The sequence below is a fragment of the Lasioglossum baleicum genome, chromosome 17 (assembly GCF_051020765.1).
Source record: "Lasioglossum baleicum chromosome 17, iyLasBale1, whole genome shotgun sequence".
Classification (NCBI taxonomy): domain Eukaryota; kingdom Metazoa; phylum Arthropoda; class Insecta; order Hymenoptera; family Halictidae; genus Lasioglossum; species Lasioglossum baleicum.
This window is the reverse complement of record NC_134945.1, coordinates 4,494,286-4,521,268: the sequence shown is the minus strand read 5'-3', so window position 1 is coordinate 4,521,268 and position 26,983 is coordinate 4,494,286. Positions and strand designations below refer to the sequence as shown.

Genomic DNA, 26,983 nt, shown 5'->3' with positions numbered 1-26,983 from the left:
AAGAAAATAATTATATTTCTATATTTAAATTCCCCAAAAATGAGCAATTGCGGAAAAATGGATGGCTGCTATTCCCCGTAAAAATTGGACACCAACATAATATTCTGCAGTTTGTAGTCTGCATTTTGCAGAAACTGATATCCAAAGGTATCAGAATATTCCATCTCCTAACGGTGTACTGGAGAATGTTTTGTTCAGATGTCCAAGATTTATTATGGAAAATGCAATACCTTCCATTTTTTTCCAATTCACCATCAAAATGTGTGGTACCATAAAGAAAAGATCCTGTAGAGCGCAGGGAAAGAATAATTGAAAAGCATGAAAATTTAGTTATAGAGTTTATTGATTCTGATCTAAATAATTAATGGTTTTTGAAATTTAATAAACAATTATAAAGAAAAGCTTGTAATTTCGAACCATTGGAGTATTAAAACAACAAATTCAAAAATTTATTTTTGCATGCTTATATGTAGTGATACTTTTGATTTCTTGGTACTTAAAATACAGATTGTGATTAGTGATGACACGAAATTACAAGTTTTTCAACAAGGTAATGACGTATTATTTCATTAATTCCGATGATGATAGTAATGATCTTCATAATCTTTCTGTTGATGTCAGCAGTTTTTCAGTGATTATTTATCCACCAATTGTATTGTTGATGATTCCATTAAGATTTATATATCCAGTTATGGGTTCCATTCTGTTACAAAAAAATTAGATTTTAATATATGTAAATTATTAATTGTGGAGGATAAAGGTACAATTGTAAATAATGTATATTTTGATCATTTACAAAGGGGTAGTCTTTCCACTACTACAGAAGATATAACAATTGTATTTACTCACATGTATGCAATAATTGAAGCCATAATAAATGTTCCTAATTTGGAATCAGATTTTCTGAAATCTGAAAATCATAAACACATTTTATGTAAATTAACATATTAGCATACAATCAGATATTCATCATTTAGCATTTTTAGATAGATGCATTTGTGGTAAAGATTATCACAGTATTTTGTGTAAATTATTATGAATGTTTTCTAATATTTTACTAAATGATTATGTTATAACTATAAACAATAGTCAATTAGAAATTAATGCACATATCATTTCCAAAAATTGACAACAATTATAAAATTATCCTTTATAAGACAATATTATAATATATTACCTGCACAACTTTTCTCTTCCGTAACTTATTACCCAACCTCTTTGATGTATACACGCAGTCACTTAACCTCTTCGACTTCGTCACAATAATTTCGTCTATTTCAGGCTTCTATTGACTTCCATATCCCTTCATTCATTTTTAAATGTTGCATTTTAGATCAAAGATGATTTCCCATTACTTCATGCTTCTATTTTCTTAAAACCACTGGAAATATTTCACATATTATGTATCACAACACCAAACTATTCCGAGAGTCCACAAAATGTATACCGCATTTATAAATACTAATATGCTTTAATATCACTTCTACTTACCATAGTTATAATATTTACACATTGTTTAAACATAATCAACAACGAACTATGTATTTTAACATAATTTTCTATGAAAAAAGCGATAATTATAATCCCAAGCACAAGACTCCCAGTATTGAAAATCGGACTCCCGATCTGTAAACAAAGCGGTGTTGCCACGTTGTTCAGCACGGCTAGTACTAGAGTAGACTGTGATATTACATTTATGTGATATTTCACGATACAACTCCAATTTGCGGCTGTAAATGACAATATTTCTATATATATCATACATACATGTATAAATATATATGTGCGTATTTATATGAAGAAGTGGTATTTAGTGCTGTTGCTAAATAGGTTTTCAAGGTCGCCAAATTTGGACACGTGAAGTATGGCGGTTCTTGAAGATTGTGGGCGTTTCGTTTCTGCAAGAATACCGTGTACTGTCTCTATTACTATAGATAGATAAAAACTGAATGGCAAAGATAATTGTAGTATGATCATGACAGTTGCGTCATGACATTCTCACGCTCACGTCAGTCGTGGAAAAAGTTTTAAGAGCACATGTCGTCACTTGAACAGTATTATTGAAAAAACAGTGAAGTTTGTATATTGTTTATAAAACAAAGGTAAAAGTCTATTATAACTTATTCGTGCATAATAAAACATTCATATTTATCGCAAAATCAATTGAAATGTTTGCTATTCATTTATATGAATGGTAAAAAAAGAATAGTGAGACACAACCACCACCGGATAGGTGATCATTGAAGTTTATCATTTTGTTTTATAATTCATAAAAATTAATGTTTCACATTATGTGCTACAAACGAAGTTTCGTTTGAACAACCATCGAAATTTGCAATCTGAAAATGACAATCAGAACTAAATATATGAAGTATACAGCGAGTTTTAAACAATTAAGTGTTGTTTTGGTACATTCAAGAATAATTACAATTAACATTTTTGCGATTAGATTTTGTTCATGGATTCTAGACGGCCGTATTTAAACTTCAATACTTTGACATTGACCTTGACTCTTGAAAATGCCATATTTAAAATCAATACATGTAGTATTAGAATATGCAGCTGAACGAATTGGATCGAAACATAAGTACAGAAATTTTTAACAACATGTACAGCAATATATATTTAGACATCATTTGTCAAAAAGTATTAATGAATAAAATGAATGTATTTTATTGCACATGATGAAATACCTGTGACGCAATGAGCACGTGTGAGGTTAATCATTAATATATATGTAGACATTTTCAATCGTGTCTTTTATATATTTCGTGTATTACATAGACGAATTAAAATACAAATTTTTATTATTTTATATTTATACAAATTTTGATATTTCAATAAATAGTAGAAACTAACAAATTAAACTTTTATAATTAGTCCTAAACAATTGAAAAGTAATAAAATATTTGTAAAATCTTTTCATTTCGGACAATTACATAATCATATATATTAGTGAAAAAATATTATACAAACAACAATATGTTATTCTACTTGAAGACGGCAATAAAGCTTCCAATAAAATTTTAATTATGTTTTCTAGACAAACAATGAGTGTACCTAACTGGCGGACTGCAAAAGAAATAGAGATTCCTGAAGAGGCTCTTAGACAAACATTAGAAAATGAAGATCGTTCATCTATAACAGATAAATTGTATAATGTTGTACATAGGCAACCCTTTCTTGCAGCAGGTACATATTTAAATCAATAAACAGTTTCTTTTTCATACTTTTCAAACCATACAATTATATTAATTGTTGTAGAGCAGTCACATGAAGTTTCTGTTTCATACTTTTCAGACAAGTAATTACAAAGTCTTCAGACAGTAATACAATTCTATTCTTTAATGCAAACAATGTCAATTTTTTTAAATACATTACAATGAGTTATATTCATTGTTGTAGAGTAGTTACATGAAGTTTAATTAAAAAATATATATACATGTTTGATATAAAAAGTATATATACATGTTTGATATTAAAAATATATATACATGTTTGATATAAAAAGTATATATACATGTTTGATATTAAGAATATATATACATGTTTGATATTTTTGTTTTCTTTCATAGGGCTAATAGGGTTTACAATCGTAACCGGAATAGGTATTTATAAATGGAGAACAAAATCACTACCAGCATCAATGTTTATTGTACAGCTTAGAGTTGCGGCTCAAGGCACAGTTATAGGGTGTTTAACTCTAGGAATGATACAACAAATGTATAATACGTATACAAAGATGAATGAGAAAAATAGAAACCCTTAAGAAATGCAACGTACAAAGAGGAAAACATGTAGGAAATTTTAATATAACAAATGAAAATAAAAAATAATTTAAAAATGGTTATTTATTTTGATAGAACAGATATTAGGAGTATTAAATACAGTTATCGTTTAAAAACTGTGAAGTTTCGATTGACTTACGACAAAGAAACTCGATAAATTATTAGTTAAATGTATGTAAAAATGGTATTATGCATTGCATATGTATAAATATGCTTTCTCAAATGTATATTTAATTAAAACATCTTGCTTGCAATTTATTTATTATCCCCATAATGTGTACTATGGTAAGTTTGCAATTATTATTAAGATATTATTAATTACCTTATAATAATTATTACTTTTTTTAACGTTATTTTTATTATGAAAATATTTTAGTATACGTTGTACTTTCATAAAAATATTAAAATAAGAAGAATGTAGATTTAGATTTAAAAAATAAACAATTGTTATTCAACTGTTATGCTTTAAATATATTCCATACATCTGCGTGTGAAAACACAAATTTTTTTACCGATCAATCTCTATATACATATATATATATATTCTAAATAGATAAAAATATATATATAAACGTCAGTCATATCTTTTTGTGTGATTAAATATTCAACAAAAGAGTTTCAATATTACAAAAATATGAAATAGACGTAATTAAATTTGGTCACGGTTAGTATTTACTACGTTATGGTGGCATCGGTGGATTATATTGCGAGTTATCAAAATACGCAAAGATGGCTGAAGAAACTGACAGGAGTCAATTGCCACCCGGTTGGGAATGTAGATACGATATCAGAAGTGGACGTCCGTATGTAAATTTTTGTAAAACTACTTTTGTTTTGTTCATTGAACCGATAGTAAAAGAATTGTAGTAATAAATATCTTTATTGCAATGATTTATGTTATGCAACGACGACTTACTTTACGCTGTCGTTTACTTTAACGATACCGACAAATTAATTACATATATCGATGAATAAAATTGTTAATTTTATTAAAAATCTATTCATGCATTCGAAAATGACCATTATAAAAATCTTTGTACCAAGAAAATAGTACGTAACGCGATATATGAAAAAGATGTTAACGTTTGTTAATAACTTTATACGTGAATCCGATGAAACATTTTTCAGATATTTTATAAATCATTTTAATCGAACAACGACATGGGAAGATCCGAGAGTAAGGTATTGGCAGTATTCTCAGTATATACAATCACAAAATTCAATGGCACTGAGTTCTGCTACAACTATAACTTCCCAAGATATACCTATGCAGGTCAGTAAAAAGTTCTTGCTGTGCATTAAATTGTTGTGCCAAATTATATCATTAAATGTATAACACACTCACTTTTACTTCTAAATAACCATTTGGATATTTACATATATCATGCGCACATGCACAGATTTAAGATCTCTGTAATTGCACTCCCAATATATGTGTTTTTATCATATGCACATGCTGCATTCGGATAAAATATAAAATATCATACAAAATAATAGACTGGAGGAAATGGAGGTGGTGGACACATAGGTTATGCAGGAGCTCACAGAGCTCCGCAAATCTATCCAACACCGTCTCCCTATCTTAATCCACAACTTGCATTTTTACCTCCTAGTCTACAGGTAGGTAACTAAAAATCGGAAATGTATTCAGTATTATTCGCTTTGGTACGGGGCTTGAATGAAACTGTAAACTTTTATATATAAAAGTTATTTTGTAAGCTTTAAACTTTTAAATTATTTCTTTTCTGTTTTAAGTGAACTTTGTATGTTAATGCTTTAGTTCTGTCATAAATGTTCAATTTTAATAGTTATTTTATACTTGGTTGATAAAAGTTTTGAAGGAACATTTCTTAACAGATATTTTAAAGTATAGTATAAAAGTTTAAACTACTTTTCGCTTACTTAGCATTATTTAAGGAATTGAAAACGGGTTCACTATAGATGAGTAAGCAAGTCGCGATTTTCATGTAATTATTTTATTCTACTCTTACGTACTCTTATGTAGACAGTATACGTTCAGCATTCAGCATTTAGTTTTAGAATGTAGAATTACAAAGATATTTGCTTTTCATCCCATTATGTTCACAACTTGTAAATGTAACTCTGAGCTGATCACAGAGTTGACTGAAGCACTACTACTGATTCATTGTTGTTCCTTGCAAATGTTTGTACAGGTTTTGCACTCCAAATTCACCCTTCTACACGTCAATTTCACCCTTTTGCAAACTAATTTCACCCATTTGCAAATCAGTTTCACCTTTTTGTATTTGAAATTAATTTACAGAAGGGTGAAATTGATTTGCAAAAAGGTGAAATTGATTTGCATAAGATTGAATTTGACTTGCACAAGGATGAATCACAAGTGCAAAAAACCTACATACAACTAGAACTATAGAGTTCATTTAGAGAATGATTCAATGTTTCAACGTCAACCTATGTACATAATACTAAACGGTAAATTTGTTTGAAAGTACTTTAACTTTTTCAAAGTAGAATAACTCTTACTGTCCAACCGGAACATTTTCCCATTTCTGAAAAAGTAAAAATGTTCTATTTATGCATACATATATGAAATAAAAGTTTCAGTGGATTTTTAATTGTTTTCTTAGAACATAAAAGTTAAAAGTCAAAAAATAACTGTTGTATCAGAACTAATTGAAAATTTTGACAGTTTCCTTCAAGCTCTGCTTTGGTAGACAATTACGTGATGGTAGAATAAAATCTTTGCCAATTAATATTATATTATCGATTAGAAATGCGAATATATCTTTTAATACATAACAAAGAATCGAAAAAAAGATGAATACTAATTAAAAATATTTATGCAGGAGCTAAAAACTCCGTTATCATTGAAATCAGTTAGCGCAATGACAAACAGACTCGGGGATATGACGTTAGGACCGCCAACACCGATAAAGAACATGGAGACAAGTTTAACACAAAATTCAGATATCGAGCTACAAGTTTCCAAAATCAATGCCATGTTTCCTACAGTTTCCGACACTCACATTCGACTTCTTCTAAAAAAGTAAGTTTAACAAGTAAAGAATCACATGTAATTAAATCTCTATTGTATTTCCTATATCATCATTATTATTAGAAAATATTTTCTCTCTGACTCTTGTTCATCACAATTCTTGTACTCTTAATCGCAGATTATATTAACTCCTTGCCCTACGATGTATTTTATGGTTTCAGTGATTAGAACTTTTCTTATAGTTCGTAATTTCCTATAAAACGAGAAAATTTATATGTATTGTATGCCTGCATGTTCTCCGATAACTAAACATTAACAAAACCAAAATAAAATTTCATCTCAGTTTAAAGGAGATTAATAACATACTGACACGATATTGTAAGGCAAGGGGTTAAGAAGTTGCACAAAACAGCTTTATGGCATATTCTGTTATATTTTTCTACTGGTTATATATTATTTGTTTTATCGATAAGTTTGAATAGTGCTATATCAGACATAGCGCTAAGGTGGTAGCTGATGTCTTTCAGATACCATAACAGAGCAGCTTTGGTTGTCAGCGCTCTCCAAGTGGAAAAGAATCCCCTTTGTACTCCAGGACCATGCACACCTGTGGGAGTGCATTCAAACTATGCAATACCAAGATGGAGATTACCACCTCACACTATACATGCAGCTCTAACATTGAGTCCGCCTCGGGGAGCTCGGCCAGCTCCCAACTCCCCAAAAATGAAACTTAGGTTTTTCCCATTCTTACAATTTCAGTTTCACCCAATATGGATGCTAGATGTTGATATTGTATCTTGTGATAGGCACAGAGAAATATATCAGATAAAAAAAGTACTACCACCGTCGAGGTATGTATTTTTGCTGCCCACTTTTGTGGGGTCGCGTAACTCCATTACCAATTTTATTTTGTTTATTTGTGAAATAGACTTATTTATTTATTTGTGGCACGCAGATTCTGCCATAAACTCGTCTAAATCGCGTGAAATGAAAGTGGTAATGGGATTACATGGCCTCCGAAAAGTGGCCTGCAAAAATACATTGGATGATAGGTCTATCACTATACATCGTTGGTGGTACTACTAATGTACTACTTTCTTTTGAATATCTGATATATTTTCTACACACATAAGATGTTCGGTACTGTGTAGTATACAGCATGTTCTAATGCACATTGCAGATCAATTGTTTAATTCAATATTTTTACATAATTTATATGAAAAAGTAAACAGTTTGTACCATTATATCTGCAATGTGTTAAAAGTTTGTTAAGTAAAGTTTTAAAACAGCAGTATTTTAACCGTCCGTGTAACAAAGGAATGCAGAACTTCATAGTGCATACTTGACTTAGTAAACTTTCGTGAAGATATGAATCATGCATATTGAGAGTAAATCCATATGAAGTAGTCTCTGAAAAAAAATATTCTTAAACAGGCCAATTACACTTTTCTATTATTGTATTTTCTGTTTGTTCTGATTTGTTTTGCTGATTTTGTTTGATTCTCTAGACATTATTTTTAGTTAGATTTTTATTTTATATACTGTATGCGTGATTTAGAACTCATTTTTCATTTCAGTTCCTTCCTGGTTTACAATACAACACATGTTGGATAGTGTAAGATTTACACAGATCGTAGATAGGTTGGTTTCAGTTTTATATCATCAATGTATTTTTTGTTCAATTTTTAGTGGCGCATTGAAGCTTATATCTTTTATTAACACGTTGTCTCTATATTGTTTTAAGGAACTTTGCAACAATAAATGAGTTTTACGAAATGTACACATTCGGATCCGTATATAAATTATTTTCAATAATTTTGGATAAATATCAAATATTTGAGTATTATTATATACATACATACTGAAATTTTAAGTAAAAAATCCTAGCATACAATCGTAACATATATATACAAGAAAAAAACTCATTTATTCAAAGGAAACATATGATCCAAGCATGGTAGTATGTGCACGTGTATTATGATCGAAAATATTTATATGTATTTCTTATGCAGTCAGAAAATATGATTGTATCTCTAAATATTTTGAAAATTTCAGTACATTTAAGTTATCTGTAGTAAGTATACAGTAACTTTCTTGATGTGAAATTGCCAAAGTGTTAACCACATGTACGTTTATACCATTTCAATTGTTGTTCCTAGTGTATTGTCTAATGTTTTTTAAAATAATTGATCGTACATACATTTTGATTTATTAATAAATGATCAATTATGTAATATTTCATCTTGTATTGTAGACTTTGTCTGTACTTGTACTTGCTGGGAGATCGAATATTTATAGTAATTGATACATTGGCAATGCTTCAACAGGTACCTGAAAAATATATTTCCCAAGGTGGAAGAGACTATGTTGCTTGATATTTTGGAACAAAGCGATAATAACGTCCAGAAAGCTTCAGAAAAATTGATTGATTTGGGCTATGAGAAACGAAATCCTACAGCTCCTAGATCATTAGCAAGAAAGAGAGAAGAGGAACAAGTAATATATTAAATTTTGTTGTACTTTACTTAACTTCTGTTACAACTTTCATTCAATTTATATTGTATTTTATAGGCGGCAAGGAATAAACAACAAGCTGCCCCTACTCCACCACCACGAATGAAAAGTTTAGAAGAAAAAAATAAAAGTAAACTTTTTAAAATATTTTTCTAAATAGCTAACGCCAAATTAAAGTAATCAATGTGGCATGAAATTACTTACATTAGTATTAACATTTCATTAACTGTCGTATTAAAATTTTTAGTGAAAGCACGTTTAATGGAGAAGTATAAGACTGTACCGGAAAGAGTAATAGCGCTTGCTATGGATAGTGTCGATTATGACGAAGAAAGAGCCATACATATATTGGACATTATGGTTATGGAAGAAGCCACGAAACCCCCGTGTACATCCAGCAGTGAGAAGTAAGTTCAAATTTAAAGATATACATACATTGATACGTTAACACATTGTACATCACCTAATTATCGGATGCTTAAAAATTTCTCCAATCTGTTTTCTCTCTGACCATTGTCTGTGTTTTTGTTTGTTTTTACAACTGGAAATGGGTAAAGCTGAATACTTTTTGAAAAGACTATAGATATACTCAAAAAGAATATATATTATAAAGAAAATTATAATATATATGAGGATATACATATATTTTATAAAGAAGAGATTATATAATATATATACGAATATATATTATAAAAAATTTATTATATTAAGTGACATTGTTTTCAAAACGTCATTTTCTAAATAGTTTTGATTGTATTATATATGTAAGTATGAGTTGTATGCTAAGTAAGTATATATAAAAATTTGCAGCAGTAGAAGTGACGAAAAAGAAGACAGTCCTCCAGTAACCGAAGCAATAAAATTAACAGCTTCACCAATTAAGAAAGTACTGAAGGATCCAGAAGTGGAAAAATCTAAGCGATGTAAAAATAAGATAGAAATACCAAAGTAAGGCCCATTTTCGCATGCTAATTGAATTTGAATACTAACATAACATTTTCACGTTGAATAAATTTAAACACGTGATGCTCAACTAAATTTCTAGAGTCTCTCGAGGAACCAGTACTAGAGAAGATAATGAATATAAATCTCCATATCTAACAAAACCCGTTGGACCAAATTCTGATTTACCAAAAGGAGCTAATAATGATTTGCTTCTGTAAGTTCAAAACTTGTCTTTCTCTATTAATGAAAATCTTTCAATTTGTACTTTTTAATTGTACAGTTCTAACTGTATAACTGTTTTTATAGGCCCGATTATGCACCATGGTCAGGACCAGATCCAAATTTGTTAACAAATGACACCTTTACCAAAATAATAACACAAGGGCATGATACAGGCTTGGTTTCTGGGAAATATTATACTGCTAAAGGTCCAGATCCACAATTGAGAAAAGGTCCATTACGTGGGTTAACTCAAGGTTCCATTTATTCTCAAAAGAATGCAATAAATACAGAATGTCGTGGTAAATGAAATTTATGTAACTGTTTTTTTTTTAATTTATATGTTTGTTAAAATTGAAAAGATTGTTATCATTTACTTTTATGTTAATTGTGTTTTTATATATGTTAATTATTTAATTTGTGTACATCGAATTCAAGAGATCATGATTGATTATATTTTTAATCAATTGGGATATTAGTTTGTTAACTTTTAATATGTTACATGACTGTGCATTTATAAGAATATTATTACTTCGTATAAATATTAGTAGATTGTATGTTTTATTTGTTGCTTGTGTCCCTATTGAAATTAATTACGTAGTACTTGTTATATTTACTTTGTTATAAATTAATATACACCTTGTATTCTATTTTTATGTTTTAAAACGTTTATTTTAACATATTTTCTGCAAGAAAAAAGATCTTTATTGAATAATGTGGACAAGGTTATAGATGAATTTCAAAAATGTGCAAAGAAGTGTTCAAATTTACTTGCATTCTCGTATACACTTTAGATAATTTAAAAAAGTATATCATATTATCATAGACTACTATGTGTTATAAATTTGAAAGTATCTTAATGCTTCCATTTGTGACATATCTTGTGAGCGTTGATTGTACTTATATGTGTCCAAATTTCTACATGTTCACAAATAATTTAAAAAAGGACTGGTCATTGAATTGTCTATATATCGCGTATTTAAACAAAAGAATATAGACAAACTTCTTTGCAAATATAAATCAAATCTCACTAACTGTTTTAATTCGATGTAACATAATGGTAGTTCTTATAGTGGTAGTAATTAATTCTGTATCAGTATTAATGCTAATTTTAGTATCTGTGGTATAATGTATTTGTTTGTTACATTATATTCAAACTTACATGGATTGTCTTAAGGAAATGAAGTGTTGAAATATATTAAAGCTGGCTAGAATGTTGACATGTTTCATAAGAGAGGATATCTTTGCTTAATTTTAAATATGTTTTCCTATCAACAATACTTTGGATTACATATATCGTACTCGATACAACATGACATTTGTTGAAAATTTAATTTGTAAACACTTTTTGAAATTGATATTTCAGCACTAACACAGTCCTTAAGATTACAATTTCGTTCGTGAATTAACGAATTTATAATTAATAGTATACACCTAGGTCCTATATATGCAGTATTATTAAGCATTTGACACGATGTACGTGTGAAAAAAAAGGTTTCATTTTGCGGGAAACATTTCGGAAGCTCTTACATTTTACAAAACTGTACGAATTTTTAATTGTAGTAAGTAGAACCGATGTGAATACAAATTTGCATATCCATGATGCAAACTCCCAGTCGATTATTGCATAAAATTTAGGCCGTAACCAAAATAGGGTTTCTAATATATGATAAAACGAAACAAGGAAGAAACTTGATATTTATATGTGCTATAGTTAAATCAATGTACAAAAGTATTTTCATAGCTTAATCCAGAATAATCCTGCCTTTAAGAAACCTAATATGTGAATAAAAAAATTAATAACAGATGGGCTGTGGCTGAAATATTAGTTGAGAGCTATTTTTATAGCTTTTTGACTCTTAAAAACTAGAAGGGGTAAAATAATCTATTTTGACTATATTTTGAGTATTGCCTGATATTACATGCAGAAGGTTAACATGAAATGGAATGAATGAATGAATACTTCGATTAGATTATCATTGTAATTAAATATTTCAATGTGAAACACTCTCTTGATTGTTTAAATATACATACAATGGTTTAAGGTTTGTCTATGGGATGTATTGCTATGGAGTGACTAACAGAGTCAATATGTAAATTGCCAAATTTGTTTCTATCAAAACTCTTCCATCCAAAGTCTTATTCCAAAATACTATTTTACAACGGTATAATAACAAAGAAAAGATTTTTGTCATCATTTTTTTGTTTCATATCACATATAAATTACTTAGATAATGTAGGAGGTTGTATATCTAATAGATGTTAGTTACATTTCTTGCCATTAATGTAATAAATGTATTTTACCAAGCAAAATTCGTTAATCCAAAACGGATTTTCTGTTACGTTATTAACATAAGAATAGTCACTGTATATTCGAATAATAATGTTAAATATTAATAGTGTTACCCTATTTCATAATTAAGATTTCAAGTTCCAAGCAATTTCTCTTTACATAACACATTATTTTATTTACAGAAATAAAACTATTTTTAACAGATTTTACGCAATATAAATATATAAAAGGAAATCTATATATTTAGATATTTTACAAATTACTCCTTGTTTTATATGGTCATAGTAAAATGTATTGTCGAAAAGAAACTATTCGAACAAAGTACTTATAACATTCAAAATTTTTTAAATTATGTAATGAATATACTAAAATAAAATGAATCAGAACACAGAACCATCCACAACTAGCACTATAAACATGATGTAAATGCAAACAGTGTATACAGAATGTCGCAGTGATACAAAAATTGTATTTCATTGTATTTACACATATCTGTACAATAAAGACATCCATAACCATTCTTCTTGTGCAATAATTTATTAATGAAATTCAATAGATATAGTATGTACTATAATATTTTACAGATATTATGAACTATAAAGTATTAGACATTGATATATGTATACAATAAAATGTAGTATTGATAAATGATCTACATTGTTCAAAGATTTTAACAGTTTAATAAACTTCATAGCTTTTACTATATTTATTGTATTGTATATTTTTAAATTATAAAAAATTCTATATTCGTTAGACGACAACAGAAATATGGAATATAAATAAATTTTTGTACACATTTGAACATCTACTACTTATAAAAAAAAAACAATGTATATTAACATTTACATTTATTTGGAACGTTTAAACTTCATCTTCATTTAACAGCATATTAGGTATACCATCATTAATAGGAAATTTTCTACCAGATTCTGGACACAATAGATCTCCATTAATAACTTCGACTTCGAGTAATACATGGTGGACTTTCTTCAAGAATTCCTCGTTCGTTTCAAAATCTTGAATTAAAGTTTGTGGCAACTCTCCAACATGACCTATCTGTTTAACATTTGATATGTTACTCTCTCTCTTTTAACAGTAATATATTACATAGATTTCAAATATAATGTTTATCATTCTTATAAGCAGACTATAATATAATTTAAAAGAAGAAGAAGAATCAGTTTTAAATACACATATTTTTCAGATAAACTGTATTATATATTTGTAAAATACTTTTCATGTTAAAGTAAGCTTTTTACTTTTCTCTTATTTTCTCTTTTATAAATTTACATTATACAGGGTGAATTGTAAGAAATAGAACATTTAAGTGTCAGAATTGAAGATATGAAATTGTTAAGGCGGTAGACTCGTTTCCAGAATTACAAGGGTACGGGATGCATGTTCTCATCTCTCGATAATACAAAGATTTTACAGTAGTCAAAAGCGCTAAATAAAAGATCAATCTAGGCCGTGATCGCCCTCAAAAGTCCTATTTTTACGTTTATGAGGCGTAATTTGCATTATTCGGCAGCATGTAGCTGTCAATGCTTTATAAAAATAGCTACATGTGCAGTTGTATGCTTCCGAATAATGCAAATTAATTAATCATGGTAATGTCTTAAAAATACTCTTTTCTGAAAATATTTTAAACTTGTATAAATATCTTTGTACAAGCTATTAACTACATTTTAGTTAATAACTATAAAATGTAAAGCTTCTAATTGATAATGCTATACGATTTAGTATTCTTTCTATTTAATTATAAACTTACACTCTCTGCTGCTTTCCATAGTGTAGCCCAATCAAGTTTTGGAATTATTCTTGCAATAAATTCTGAATTAAAGTCCACTTCCGATACTTTAATATCTTTCGCCTGCAAATACAAATTTGTATACATACGCTCTCGTTATTAAAAGTAATTCTATTTAAATAAAACACTTACACTTAACAAGTATTTCCGTAAATAAATGTTGATATATTTTCATAAAGATCTTATCTATATTAAACATAATTTCTAGCGGAATTAACCTTAAAATATGAAACACATTAGAAACTTACAACAATTCCTAAGGGATATCCAACAGTCACGCCTTTCAGGCATTTTGAAGTTAGCATATTATGCGTTAGAAGTTTCATTTTCCGTTTAGTAAATTGTTCGCTTGAATAAAAAGTTACGGAAAAATTTGGTCAATGTTTAGCGTGAAAAGTATGAGTTCATTGCACGGCACTTTTGTCGCCGGCTTTGATGGTTTATGCGCGCTTCAAGCTTCAAACTTCAAACACAACTCGATCGAAACACTTTAAATTTTCATAGTTGATATAAATATATTTTTATATTCTGTTTTACATCGTAGATATTTAGTGTTCGTAATTTTTACGAGATAAAACGAAAAATTATTCAATCAACGAATTACATCGACGGGAAATGTTGTATACTATATATATATATTTACAATTTAAATTTCTGATAAACTTCCATAAATTGTGTAGCAGTCACGTGATTCTCCTACTCAGTTGTGCTTTTATAAAGAGGTTAGCTTTTCAGGGAAAACGTTCGCTGTCGTAGTCGTGAATAGAGCATTGCATTTCATTAGATATATTTCAATATGCAGTTTTTAATATGACTACGATACAGATTCGGATAAAGAGTAGTTCATATAAAATAAAAGTATCATAAGTGTTACGAAACATATGGTGTCGCCTACACGTATAAAATCAGTTCGAAGTGGAAAATCGTTTGAACAACAGCAAACTGACAGTAGCCACATCATCTGGCCTTGATGAAAATACGCAATCACCTGTTATTATTGCCGGTTTATTTCTTGTTGTATTGTATTCAATCGTATAATACCTCTTCTACCATCTGTCAGTCATATTTTGACACATCAGCAAATTTCGTGAAAAATAATTAAAGACTTTTCTAACCTAAACACTGTGCTCAATTGAAATTGCTATTTCTCATATTTTTACGCGCGCTCAAAGTTATTTTTAATCAATGACAAGGACTAAGCGTTGTGAATTTCTGTTTCATTCATAATACTATACGCAAGATTCGATTTTAATAAATTTACGGTGCTTGGATCTGTGAAACAATGTCGCAGAAGAAACCAAGATAAGGATTACCATCAAAAAAGGAAACGTGTCGTAAATAGGTGCATTTATACTCTATAATGAATTGTGTCACTTGATTATTGTGCTATAATGATCTTCTGATAAAATACATCAAGAAAATTTATGAAAGACAATGTGTGCTATTACAAGTACAAGATCTTGACATCAAGAGGAATACATTTTCTAGTATAACAAAATGGCTTGTGATTTTTTAATTTGGGTGTTAATTATGTTTGGATGCAGCATACAAGCATTGTTAGTTGCATCTAAAGATGATCCGTTGGAATATATGAGCAAGGAAGAACGCGACGCATTAAAGTTGGTATCATTGTCTATTTTTATATATAAACTTATGATTCTTTGTGCATATGTATTTTTATTAATTTTATTCATTTGATTACAGAGAGGAATCCCGAGATATGTTCTATCATGCATATAATGCTTATATGGTAAAGTTTATATAATTCTTTTTGTAGATCTTTAATAAGTAGACTGCAGATCTTTATGCAAAATCAACATTTCACCAGAAATTATAAATACAATATATCTAAAGATTTATGGGGGTAGACTCCTTTTTCCAGAATTGCAAAGGTGTGGGATTCGCGTTCTCATTTCTCGATAATACAAACACGGGGTTTTTCAGTAGTCAAAAACGCTAGATAAAAGTGCTATCTCCCTCGAAAGTCCTATTTTTCCGTTTACGAGGCGTAATTTGCATTAGTCGGTAGCATACAACTGTAGCTATCTTCATAGCTACATGCTACCAAATAATGCAAATTACGCTTTGTAAACGAAAAAATAGGACTTATGAGGCAGATAGCGCTCTAGATCGATCTTTTATCTAGCGTTTTTGACTAGTGAAAAACCCCGTGTTTGTATTATCGAGAAATGAGGAGGCGAGTCCCGCACCCTTGCAATCCTGGAAACGGGTCTACTCCCTTATTATTCATACATCAGTTGTACAAAGATATTCCATAATTGTAGTATAACAAGGGCAGTTTCATATACTGAATTCTTGCCCAATAGTTTGCTTCCTTATTTCAAGAGCCACTTTTATAATAGTTCATTCATTACATATAAACAAATAACAAACGATTGATGAAAACAACCACGTCTATGCACGAGGAAACTTTGTCAACAATCGCGTTGTTCGTTTAGTTTTCCACGTATCAAGAGTAATTGGTAGGGGTATCTCATTGCATGGAAAAATATTCCTCTACAGCCCATATTTCGAACTATTGGGAGAGAGTACTGTATTTCTGTTACAGTAGAATCCTGTTAATCCGGATTTCCGGTTTACCTGGATTGTTAAAAATAATCCCTATCTTTTCTTATCCGCTAATTGATTAATATTCTGAGTCTACAACTCAAAACTGAATGAACTCATGATGGTAAAGCATCTATGAGACCGCACAGCACATAAACATCACTTAAATCTGACACAAAATAAACTTGCACACTACTTTTTACAATAGCCTAGTTAAATTAAACTTATAGTGTATGTACATGTCTTTTACTTCATACTAACAATATCGTTGTAAAAGTGTACATATACAATGTGCAGTAAATAAAATATATACAATGTACAGCTTGTCAAATCTAGCTGTGCGGCTGAATGTCCCCTGCAAGGGGAAATGACCCTGCTGCGCAGTGGTAAATAGGCGGAACTTCACAACGATAGAGATAGACAGTTCAGTTAAAAAGTAAAGTGACACAAGTGTATTCACACAAACATATAAACAGTTGTTTTGTATGTTTACTGCTGTAAGAAATAATGGACAGTACGCCCTTTGACGAGGTGTGTAGCTTACCGTTCAAATGTTGCATCCTTCTCTCGTCGAGTGCGGTCTGTGTTTTTTTCTGCGCATTCCTAAGTTTTGGTCAACCGCACAGCTAGATTTGACAAGCTGTATGTGTTATTTATGTTAACGAATTTTCTGGATTATCTAGATTTTTAATGGAATTCTACTGTACTTATGAAATGACTGCATAAATTTTTATTATGAAAATCTATGCTCACATGCTAACTCACGTTCATTTATGTATTAAAGGATAATGCGTATCCTGCCGATGAATTAATGCCATTGAGTTGCAAAGGACGATATCGAGGATCAGAACCAAACAGGGGTGATATAGATTCCACGCTGGGAAAGTAAGAACCAGAATTGATTTATGTTTCATATTATTTTTCAAAATTTTATTTTAAGCAAAGGTATTCCCTTGGGCTTCCACTCGTTGTCACGAGTAAAATTTTGTTAAAACGTCTACATATTTATCAAATTAAATTATTCATAATAAAAATATGATTTCTTATAAATATATAATATTTGTTTTCAGTTTTTCACTTACATTGGTTGACACATTGGACACACTTGTGGTAAGTCCATTTTCTTATACTCTATACAAAAATCACATAAAGTTTATAAAGTACTTGTCAATTTGATTGTAATTGTTTATTAGGTGTTGGGAGATTTAGAAGAATTTGAAAATGCGGTTAAACTTGTTGCCAGAGATGTTAGCTTCGATACGGATGTTATTGTTTCTCTATTTGAAACTAATATTAGAATGCTTGGGTAAAATATATTATACTATATACATTTTGATGTTTTATTTTACTTTCTTTTACATATATATCGATGTTTCTTTTTAAATAAATTGTTCAACAGAGGTCTTCTAAGTGGTCATATACTAGCAGAGTATTTGCAGCAAAGAGCTGACATAATGCCATGGTATCGAGGTGAACTTCTAAACCTAGCGAAAGATTTAGGATACAGATTTCTACCAGCATTTAACACAACAACAGGAATACCATATGGCAGAGTAATAATATTTTAATGTATTATATCATAAAATAGTATACACAAAGAATCTGGAATCATTACAAAGTTCTGGTTGTATGCTTTCTTTAGATAAATTTGAAATATGGTATGAAAGGTGTACCCTTAGAAGTGTCAAGAGAAACATGCACAGCCTGTGCGGGTAGTATGATCTTAGAAATGGCAGCTTTGTCGAGGTTAACAGGAGAATCAATTTTTGAGGTAAAAATCATTTTTAGAAATGTAATCAATTGAATTTTATTATACAATATTACGTGTTGTAGGAGAAAGCACAAAAGGCGATGGATGTTTTATGGAGAATGCGTCATCGTGGCACTGATTTAATGGGTAGTGTATTAAATGTACATTCTGGTGACTGGGTACGAAGAGATTCCGGTGTGGGAGCAGGTATAGACTCCTACTATGAGTATTGTCTTAAGGCATACATTTTATTAGGTAACTATTACGTAATTGTTTCGAAATTTATCATTTTATTACGAAGCTTGCAATGATTCATTTAAGCACTAATGTTATGCAGGAGATGAAAAATATCTAGGAAGATTTAATAAGCATTATCAAGCTGTAATGAAGTACGTAAGCCAAGGACCGATGTTGTTAGATGTACATATGCATAGACCAAATACAAATTCCAAAAATTTCATGGATGCGTTATTAGCTTTTTGGCCTGGTTTGCAGGTAGGTTTCAGACAATATGTGTTTAAGGGGGTAGTTTCGTTTCCAGGATTACAAAAGTGCGGGATGTGTCTTCTTATTTTCTTTGTCTCTCTCGAAGCCTAGCTATTTCCGCTGGAAACAACGAGTCTACCCCCTTAAATTGATTATTTCATGAATATTATTGTATAGAAATCATTATTTAATATTTTAGGTATTAAAAGGTGATATTAAGCCTGCTGTTGAAACACATGAAATGCTGTATCAAGTGATGCAAAGACATAATTTTATACCAGAAGCATTTACTACGGATTTCCAGGTTATTTAATTTTTGAAAAAATACAAATTTTCATTTAATGTTGAAAAGATTACTAATCTGATACGATTGTAGATACATTGGGGACACCATCCTTTAAGACCAGAGTTTCTAGAATCAACTTACTTCCTTTACCGTGCTACGGGTGATCATTATTATTTAGGTGTTGGGCGTAAGGTATTGAGAAGTCTACAAACTTATGCTAGAGTACCGTGTGGTTATGCAGCCGTGTCGGACGTTAGAACAAATAAACATGACGATACAATGGATAGCTTTGTATTGTCAGAAACGTTTAAATACTTGTTTCTATTATTCGCGGAACCAAGTGAATTGGTTTTAGATTTAGATGAATTCATTTTTACAACTGAAGGACATTTATTACCGTTAACACTTGCTTCCAAAAGAAGTAATGTTTCTTCTGTAAGTATGCCAATAATTAATATAATGAATATGTCCGTTTAAATAATCAAGCAGTCATTCAAGATTAGCATTTTTACGTTTCACGAAATAAAGCAAGATTTTGAACGTGATATGGTGCACGTGGATGAAATGGATCGCACTTGTCCTAACAGTCTACACCTATTTCCTGCATCGGTACGTTTACCTTTGAGAAATATGGTCGAAGACGTATGTCCAAGGCGGACAATAAAACGGCGATTAAGTGCTGCACAATTCCAGGTGATGAATATTGATTAGTACATCAAAGTCGCGATCTAGCTTCTTGAGGATCTCCACGATCACTGTCCCATCGCCTACCCCTTCCACTGAGGGGCATCCCTGCGAGGGCCCGGAAAGCTCGAGCAAATATTATTGTTATATACAATAGTTTTACCTACACGATCTCTGTCTCTGCTCGGAACAGGCGATAGGAGCTAGATCGTGACTTTACTGTATTGCAATTTGTAATAATCAAGGGTTTGCGAGAATCCGAAATATTGGGTCGGGAACGCGACATTTTTGCGGGATCAGGACGGGTTCCCGAAGATCTCGAGATTCTCGAATTTATCGGGAATAATTTATTCTTTACTAGAGAGGGGGGGGGGGGAGTTGTTGCTCGCTCGCTTTGCGAGCTTCGCGAGTAGGATTAGTGGTATGCATTTTATTTTTGCGAAGGTAACGAAATAAATTGTAATCGAAATTAACTAACTGGCGAATGTTTATAATGTCGATAATGCAAACAGACGTCGATAATGTAAATTTCTATTGAAATATTGATTAAAAGCTGCCACGTTCTATTGAAATATTGATTAAAAGCTACGACGTTCGTTTTTTTGTTGTATTGAAATATGATTCTAAAAGCACTTTTAGTTTTTCCCGAATTTTCAAGTTTCTGGGCAACTTTTCCAATTTTTTTAAATCTAAAAACCTGGTTCGGACTACAACGAACATTTAAAAAAAAAAAATTAGCCAAATCGGTTCAGCCGTTCTCCCGTGATGTCGTGACCAACGAACAGCATTTGATTTTTATTATATAGAAGATATACATATTTATAAATATATTATATAGTTAATATCATATAAATGTTTAATTATTATACGAGATTCTTTTCATTGAAAGAATGTTCTCCACATCACGAATTCTTTTCACGAAATTTTTCTTGAAATTTTGGGGAAACCCGATTCTTTCAGACAATCCGATTCTTTCGGGAATTTCGAAATTTTCGGGAACCCGACCCGACCCGTCTCGTCCCAACCCCTTCTCGCACACCCCTAGTAATAATATTAGATTGGGGAAAAAGAAATCCATTATTATTACGTTATCTCAAACGGAGAAGTGATGGATTTCTTTTTCCCCAACCTAATATAATATGTAAGTATTGTTTAAATAAGAGATAAAAACTATAGGCGAATAACTTCATTATAGGCGAATAACTTGGAGCATTTGAAACTACTAAGCGATATGGGAATAACAACTTTAACCTTAGCAGATGGACGATTTCAACTTTTACACACCTTTTCTAATGTAATACAAAAGTTTTTTCACACGAATTGTTACAAGTAATTATTTATATTTGAATAAAAATATATACTCGTTAATCTTTTACAGGCAAAAACACCGCAAGATTCAGAGGAAGGTTTGTTGTTCATGCAAGAAATGGTAGAAATAAGTAAAATGCAGTCTCAGCAAGCCGAGAATAAACCACAGGCAGTTACATTTATAAAACCAAATACGAATCCACCGCAAAAAGTGACATTGTTTGCCGGGCCAGCACATTTTGGGTTGGAGTTGCAAGGATTAAATAAAGTTACTGGAAAAGTTATTTTTACACATCCACCTGCTGCTTGCACCGATCTTCTTAATGCAGATAATCTTGCAGGCAAGATAGTAATAATGTTTCGTGGAAATTGTATGTTTATAGAGAAGGTAAATATCCTCTAGTTGTATAATAACTACTCAATAAGTAACTATAAAATTAAAAAACATTTAAATATTCTAGCAAAATTATAAAATTATAAATAGCAAAATGTAAAATTGTTGACTTACTTTCGTGTTATAATACAAATCTTAATTTGAATCGATCTTTCAGGGATATTATGTTCAGCTACGTTTGTTAAGCTTTCCAAATCGTATAGTTTCTATTCATTTTGATAGACAGTTTCATGCGTGTATCCAAATGCACAAAAATGATAAGAAACAATGTAATGTATCTCTGACATTAGAATACGAATTAGAAAGCTTAATAAATATAATTTAACGCAATATCTCTGAAAAATCGATTCAAATTACAATTTGTATTATAAAACGAAAGTAAATCGACGATTTCACATTTTCCTATTTATATATGCTTGCTACACTGTAGCGTTACTGAGTTAAAGCTGTTCCTGAAAAGTAAATGTTAACTATTGCTTTAGATAAATTTCGTAGAGTTATATATTTTGGTTGCAGGCAAGGAGAATTCAACAAGCTGGTGCTATTGCTGGAATAGTATTAGATAATGTTGATGGTTCTAGTGCTGCAACTTCACCTATGTTTGCAATGTCAGGGGATGGAAAAGAAGTGGATGATGTAACTATTCCGGTTGTATTTTTGTTTAGTGTCGAAGCTTCAGAATTGCTAAAAGCTTTTACAGCCGCCAATGATCTCACAGTTACTATTGGTAAGAAGTTACTATTTTCTACAGGAGGAATATATAGAATCTTTTGTTAAACGTTTTCACTAAGTTTGTAAAGTTTTAGTAAAGAAAAAACTCTTACATGTATGTTAAAATATGAATGCAGTTTGATTGTAATTTTTCTCTATATATTCTTAGGAAATTTCTTCTCCAATGAAGATGTTCAACTAAAAGCACCTACCGATTTGTCAATGTTCGAACGATTGAAAGGGTCAGTGAAATCCTTCCTTACTCGACAAATGACACCACAGGTTTGTCAAAAATCTACATTATTATCACAAGACAAGTTGCTTTTTATTTAATATTTATTAGTCATGGCAAAACGATTACATACATTATCCAATTGCTCATAATATTATGCAATGCCAACTGTTATTTAAGTTTCTCAAATTTTAAACAAATTAAATTGTTGTTTGGCTCTTTTGACTAACGAATAGACAGCAGATTTGATGCGTTTATGACAAAAATGAGTAGGTGTAATTTAAACTGGTAAAAACATTAGATGAATTTATAAATACTGTTACATTGTTTTTAACCTATTAAACATATCTAGGCAGAAAATAAATTTCTATTTCATTCCAGTATGTTGCAATTCAGGTAGAAAATTTTTATTTTGCATGAAGATCTGCTGTCTATTAATAAGTTTGCCGACCACTGTCATATACAAATGAATCTCACCTTGATTTCCACAAAAACAGTGTTAAAAAAATGTCTAATGTTTCTAAAAATGAAATCATATATTATCCCATCTCATATCATTGTAAAATGAAACTGAAAAACGATAGATATTTTTTGATGACAGACATCTAGAAGCAGTGGGGCGAGTATAGAAATGGCCTCTGAGATGAAGCATGACGAAGATGAAAAGGACGTGGTTACTCATTCCGATTTGCGCGCAGAGATTTTCAAGGATCCGCTCGGTGGAGAAGTGAAAATCACGTCGACGTGTAAACCGCTTCGTTTCATAAAGAGTTCAGATGATGGCACGTTAATAGAACAACAATGGCGTCAGTTGAAAGAAGTTTTTGCTAATCAGATATATGCGGATCCGAAGCAAAACATAGGCCTGCAAATTCGAAGTTTCGTACTAGAAGGCTATTGTAATTGGATAATGAAGTCACGTGGTGAAATAGATAATTCATTAAACATGTCCCTACAAAATAAAGTTTTATGGTTTCTAGAAGAACTAACTAAAGTCGCTCCAAATCCGTCCATTACAACAATGGGCCATTTGATGGATTTCAATAATCAAAAGTTATTAAAACAATATTTACTCACAAAGATGGATCTTATGGTATTAAATATGAATACTGTAACAACAATGCTAAAGACAATGAAGTACGAGGGTCCGAATACCGAACAACTGATTAGGTTGACACAACTCAGCATTGCACAAAACAGTAATTATGGATTTCTGAGAAAACTGGTTGTGGGTCTTTTCGACGTTGAAGACGAGAGTATCCCACATCTTACTCAATTGGATCACTTCAGTCAAGCAGTGCTCAATGAGTATCATGAGATATTATCGAACAGAGCGCAAAAATATTTGGAGAAAACAATTGTGAAATTCAATGAAAATTCTTACTACGATGTACTAATTAATAATTGGAAGAGGGATTTGAAAAGTTTCGAGAAACTGGATATACTAAAGAAAACTATAGAGAACGATTCTACCATTGCAGAATTTATAAGAGACAGCATTGAAAGTAGAAAACCGGAAATGAAGTCTAAAGACGTTGTTAAGATGCCTAAGAAAAATGAAGATATCGAGGTTAGAAAATTTGAAGATTTTGAATATTTTATATTAACGAAAATAGAAGAAGCTATACAGAATGAACGTAATAGTATTCGTAAATATAAAGACCACATTAAAAATTATAAGGAATACATGAAGAAACTTGAAGATCAGATGAGAAAATATAAAGGACATATTGACATTTCGAAGGACTTTGCGGACGATATAAGCACAGAAATAATTAATAATGTTATCTTAAATATATCTTCTCAAAGTCAAAATGATGTTGATGTGTTAGATGAACTTATAACAAAAGTGAAAAATTCTTTGGAGGATATACAATCGAATATCCTAGAGTTTTCAGAACCTGTTACAAATAACAATAGCGCCGAGAAACAAGCGTACGAAGAATCTTCGTTAAACGACAATGATTTTCAATTAATAGATTCGCAAATAAGTTCGTCAAATGTAAAAACGATCATGAAAGATCGAGAAGAAACGGTGTTACAGAAGGATGAAGACAAAGGGATTTGTCTTCAAGATAATCAGGAAATGATGTCCTCCAATCTACCTAAAGAATTTAAAGATAAACTACGAACATCCGAAGAAGAAAACAATGAACAGTCTATTCACATTAAACAAGAGGCACAAACTCCTTCTCATGTACAGGGACATGGAAGTAAACATATCGACGACGAACTATAATGATAGCTTCAAGTTTCAAGATGAATTATAAATATTAAGAACACACAAATTAATAGATATCTAAATGTTACAAGCCTGGCAATCCTAATCACACAGCATTTGATATTTTTGCACTAAAACTCAAATCTGTGTGCAGTGAGCTTTAACGTTTTTATATACATAAACCCTTTTAGAACAAAAAAAGTAGCTATTTAATAAAAAAAAAGAGAAAGGATACAAACGACCAGACGATATCAGAGTCACACTAGGTCTGTTAAACTGGTGCTTATAAAAGAATTCAACTTCGTCTATTCGTTTCGAAAAACTAGTGAAGTTGTGAGAAAATGTATGATACTTATAGACTGCCTATGTGAGACATTTATCCTATCGAGGTTGTGAAAGAATATTCTGTTCAGATTGTAACAGTTGTACATTTTATATATACCATTTAAACATAGTATATTTCTTGTGCACACTACAGTACAATGACAGTATACTGTTTTCCACTTGATAGAAGTGTTTGGTTCTACTACTGTTTTTTTTTCTTTCTACATGACACGTTCGCGATTAACGAATATTTTATCGATTCCAGTACAACTTTGTTCTTTCTTCTAAACAGAGATATGCATAATTGCTACAAAATGGTTCTCAGCTTTACATAATTCTTCTGTCATTTCAATATCAGGACTATTAATACTTTTTACTTACCACATGTCATATTTTGTTAATAAGGTGAACAGTACTCTCGATATATAACATTTTATTTGATAAGTGTAAAGCTTGGTACACCTTTTCTGAAATATTTTTCTTGTCCTTTTTGTAAAAATATTTGCTTTCATTTTGAGTTACGCTTATCAATTTTGAAAACATATTAATATACTTTTTATTTTGATTTGTTGTTACAGTTCTACATAACTTGTATCTTTTTACTTATTAATTTGTGTATTAATATATGCCTTATATGTACATAAAATTGTATAAACAGTAATGTATATAGAGTCATATGGTATGTAACAAAGTTAATAGCGATACAAATTTTAATAGATCAAATAATGTTCAACGAATCGAAGAAACTTTGTTTCGTTACGATTATATTTAGACTTTTACTATCTTTCAGTTGAAAAAAAAAATTGTACGCGGATATATTATTACGTCTTCTGTAAGCGTGTTGTACAATTAACAATGCGAATTTGTAATTGTATTATGTGCCATAGAACATGCACAAGAAATTGTTATGTTTTAAATTAAACCAATTTAGGATGATACTATGTGTATTTGGGTTAAAACAGTGCAATATGCAAGGTTTGACTCTAAATGTAAATATTATATAAATAAGTATGTAATAAGTTTGTGTTCAACAACTATTATGTAAAAGTTTGTATAATGAATGCCAAAATGGACATTACAAAGTTTATTGTACATTAAACTAGCTGCTATTTTGCATAGATTGTACGAATATACACACACATACATATGCACATACTTACATATATAAATATTATATGTAGATATATGTATATGTAAATATGTACATATATGTATGTCATTTAATTTGTTGTTTATCATACAAAAAAAAAAGAAGGTATAAAGTTACATAAGAAAAATGAACATATGCGATGCAAGTAATATGTTAACAATTTTTGGTACAGACATAGAATATGATAATGAAAAATGCAAATAAAATTTCTGTTATAAACTACACTTTTCTTTTTCGAAGTAACTATAAAATATTAGAACCATTTATTTTTCGGTAGTATATAACGCTAATATGCTTTCCTTTTATTAAATACTATCCTA

At 30.3% G+C, this 26,983-nt stretch overlaps 4 protein-coding genes across 6 annotated transcripts; 3 read left to right on the top strand and 1 right to left on the bottom strand.

Moving 5' to 3' along the window:
* Positions 1 to 325: 325 nt before the first annotated feature.
* Trmt112 (tRNA methyltransferase subunit 11-2) lies at positions 326 to 15,331 on the bottom strand. Its single transcript, XM_076442301.1, has 6 exons — positions 14,798 to 15,331; positions 14,511 to 14,612; positions 1,492 to 13,795; positions 1,178 to 1,381; positions 850 to 910; positions 326 to 703 (listed from the first exon to the last, which is right to left on the bottom strand). Exons 1-3 carry the CDS (start codon positions 14,873 to 14,875, stop codon positions 13,601 to 13,603), a joined length of 375 nt encoding a protein of 124 aa, XP_076298416.1. The 5' UTR covers positions 14,876 to 15,331; the 3' UTR covers positions 326 to 703; positions 850 to 910; positions 1,178 to 1,381; positions 1,492 to 13,600.
* On the top strand, positions 2,203 to 4,031 carry LOC143217736 (HIG1 domain family member 1A, mitochondrial-like). Its single transcript, XM_076442300.1, has 3 exons — positions 2,203 to 2,587; positions 3,044 to 3,192; positions 3,576 to 4,031. The coding sequence occupies exons 1-3, from the start codon at positions 2,520 to 2,522 to the stop codon at positions 3,767 to 3,769; spliced, it is 411 nt and encodes a 136-aa protein (XP_076298415.1). The 5' UTR covers positions 2,203 to 2,519; the 3' UTR covers positions 3,770 to 4,031.
* Positions 4,413 to 10,807, top strand: LOC143217734 (uncharacterized). Of its 3 annotated transcripts, XM_076442296.1 has the most exons (11): positions 4,413 to 4,591; positions 4,917 to 5,061; positions 5,286 to 5,408; positions 6,617 to 6,816; positions 7,293 to 7,502; positions 9,096 to 9,264; positions 9,340 to 9,412; positions 9,530 to 9,689; positions 10,093 to 10,230; positions 10,328 to 10,441; positions 10,534 to 10,807. In XM_076442296.1, the coding sequence occupies exons 1-11, from the start codon at positions 4,518 to 4,520 to the stop codon at positions 10,754 to 10,756; spliced, it is 1,629 nt and encodes a 542-aa protein (XP_076298411.1). In that variant the 5' UTR covers positions 4,413 to 4,517; the 3' UTR covers positions 10,757 to 10,807. The 3 variants fall into 3 exon arrangements, with proteins under 3 accessions (XP_076298411.1, XP_076298413.1, XP_076298412.1); XM_076442298.1 differs by lacking the exon at positions 7,293 to 7,502 and having other exon boundaries at positions 4,416 to 4,591; XM_076442297.1 differs by lacking the exon at positions 5,286 to 5,408 and having other exon boundaries at positions 4,420 to 4,591.
* Edem2 (ER degradation enhancer, mannosidase alpha-like 2) lies at positions 15,053 to 26,885 on the top strand. Its single transcript, XM_076442295.1, has 17 exons — positions 15,053 to 16,168; positions 16,254 to 16,299; positions 17,902 to 18,002; positions 18,188 to 18,227; positions 18,311 to 18,423; positions 18,517 to 18,670; positions 18,760 to 18,888; positions 18,951 to 19,122; positions 19,205 to 19,362; positions 19,553 to 19,657; positions 19,730 to 20,074; positions 20,168 to 20,332; positions 21,519 to 21,617; positions 21,702 to 22,019; positions 22,542 to 22,752; positions 22,906 to 23,018; positions 23,570 to 26,885. The coding sequence occupies exons 1-17, from the start codon at positions 16,047 to 16,049 to the stop codon at positions 25,205 to 25,207; spliced, it is 4,029 nt and encodes a 1,342-aa protein (XP_076298410.1). The 5' UTR covers positions 15,053 to 16,046; the 3' UTR covers positions 25,208 to 26,885.
* The last annotated feature ends 98 nt before the right edge of the window (positions 26,886 to 26,983 follow it).

What these genes read in the sequence shown, in the direction of transcription:
- Trmt112 (XM_076442301.1), bottom strand. Translation starts at nt 14,875, where the DNA reads ATGAAACTTCTAACGCATAATATGCTAACTTCAAAATGCCTGAAAGGC. An exon ending in GATATCCCTTAGGAATTGTT is followed by an intron (nt 14,613 to 14,797) that starts GTAAGTTTCTAA and finishes TTGTATTTGCAG; the next exon opens with GCGAAAGATATTAAAGTATC. An exon ending in TATGGAAAGCAGCAGAGAGT is followed by an intron (nt 13,796 to 14,510) that starts GTAAGTTTATAA and finishes AATGTTAAACAG; the next exon opens with ATAGGTCATGTTGGAGAGTT.
- Edem2 (XM_076442295.1), top strand. Translation starts at nt 16,047, where the DNA reads ATGGCTTGTGATTTTTTAATTTGGGTGTTAATTATGTTTGGATGCAGC. An exon ending in ATGCATATAATGCTTATATG is followed by an intron (nt 16,300 to 17,901) that starts GTAAAGTTTATA and finishes TATGTATTAAAG; the next exon opens with GATAATGCGTATCCTGCCGA. An exon ending in ACTAATATTAGAATGCTTGG is followed by an intron (nt 18,424 to 18,516) that starts GTAAAATATATT and finishes ATTGTTCAACAG; the next exon opens with AGGTCTTCTAAGTGGTCATA.
- LOC143217734 (XM_076442296.1), top strand. Translation starts at nt 4,518, where the DNA reads ATGGCTGAAGAAACTGACAGGAGTCAATTGCCACCCGGTTGGGAATGT. An exon ending in TTTTACCTCCTAGTCTACAG is followed by an intron (nt 5,409 to 6,616) that starts GTAGGTAACTAA and finishes ATATTTATGCAG; the next exon opens with GAGCTAAAAACTCCGTTATC. An exon ending in AATAAGATAGAAATACCAAA is followed by an intron (nt 10,231 to 10,327) that starts GTAAGGCCCATT and finishes CTAAATTTCTAG; the next exon opens with AGTCTCTCGAGGAACCAGTA.
- LOC143217736 (XM_076442300.1), top strand. Translation starts at nt 2,520, where the DNA reads ATGCCATATTTAAAATCAATACATGTAGTATTAGAATATGCAGCTGAA. An exon ending in CGAATTGGATCGAAACATAA is followed by an intron (nt 2,588 to 3,043) that starts GTACAGAAATTT and finishes TATGTTTTCTAG; the next exon opens with ACAAACAATGAGTGTACCTA. An exon ending in GCAACCCTTTCTTGCAGCAG is followed by an intron (nt 3,193 to 3,575) that starts GTACATATTTAA and finishes TTTCTTTCATAG; the next exon opens with GGCTAATAGGGTTTACAATC.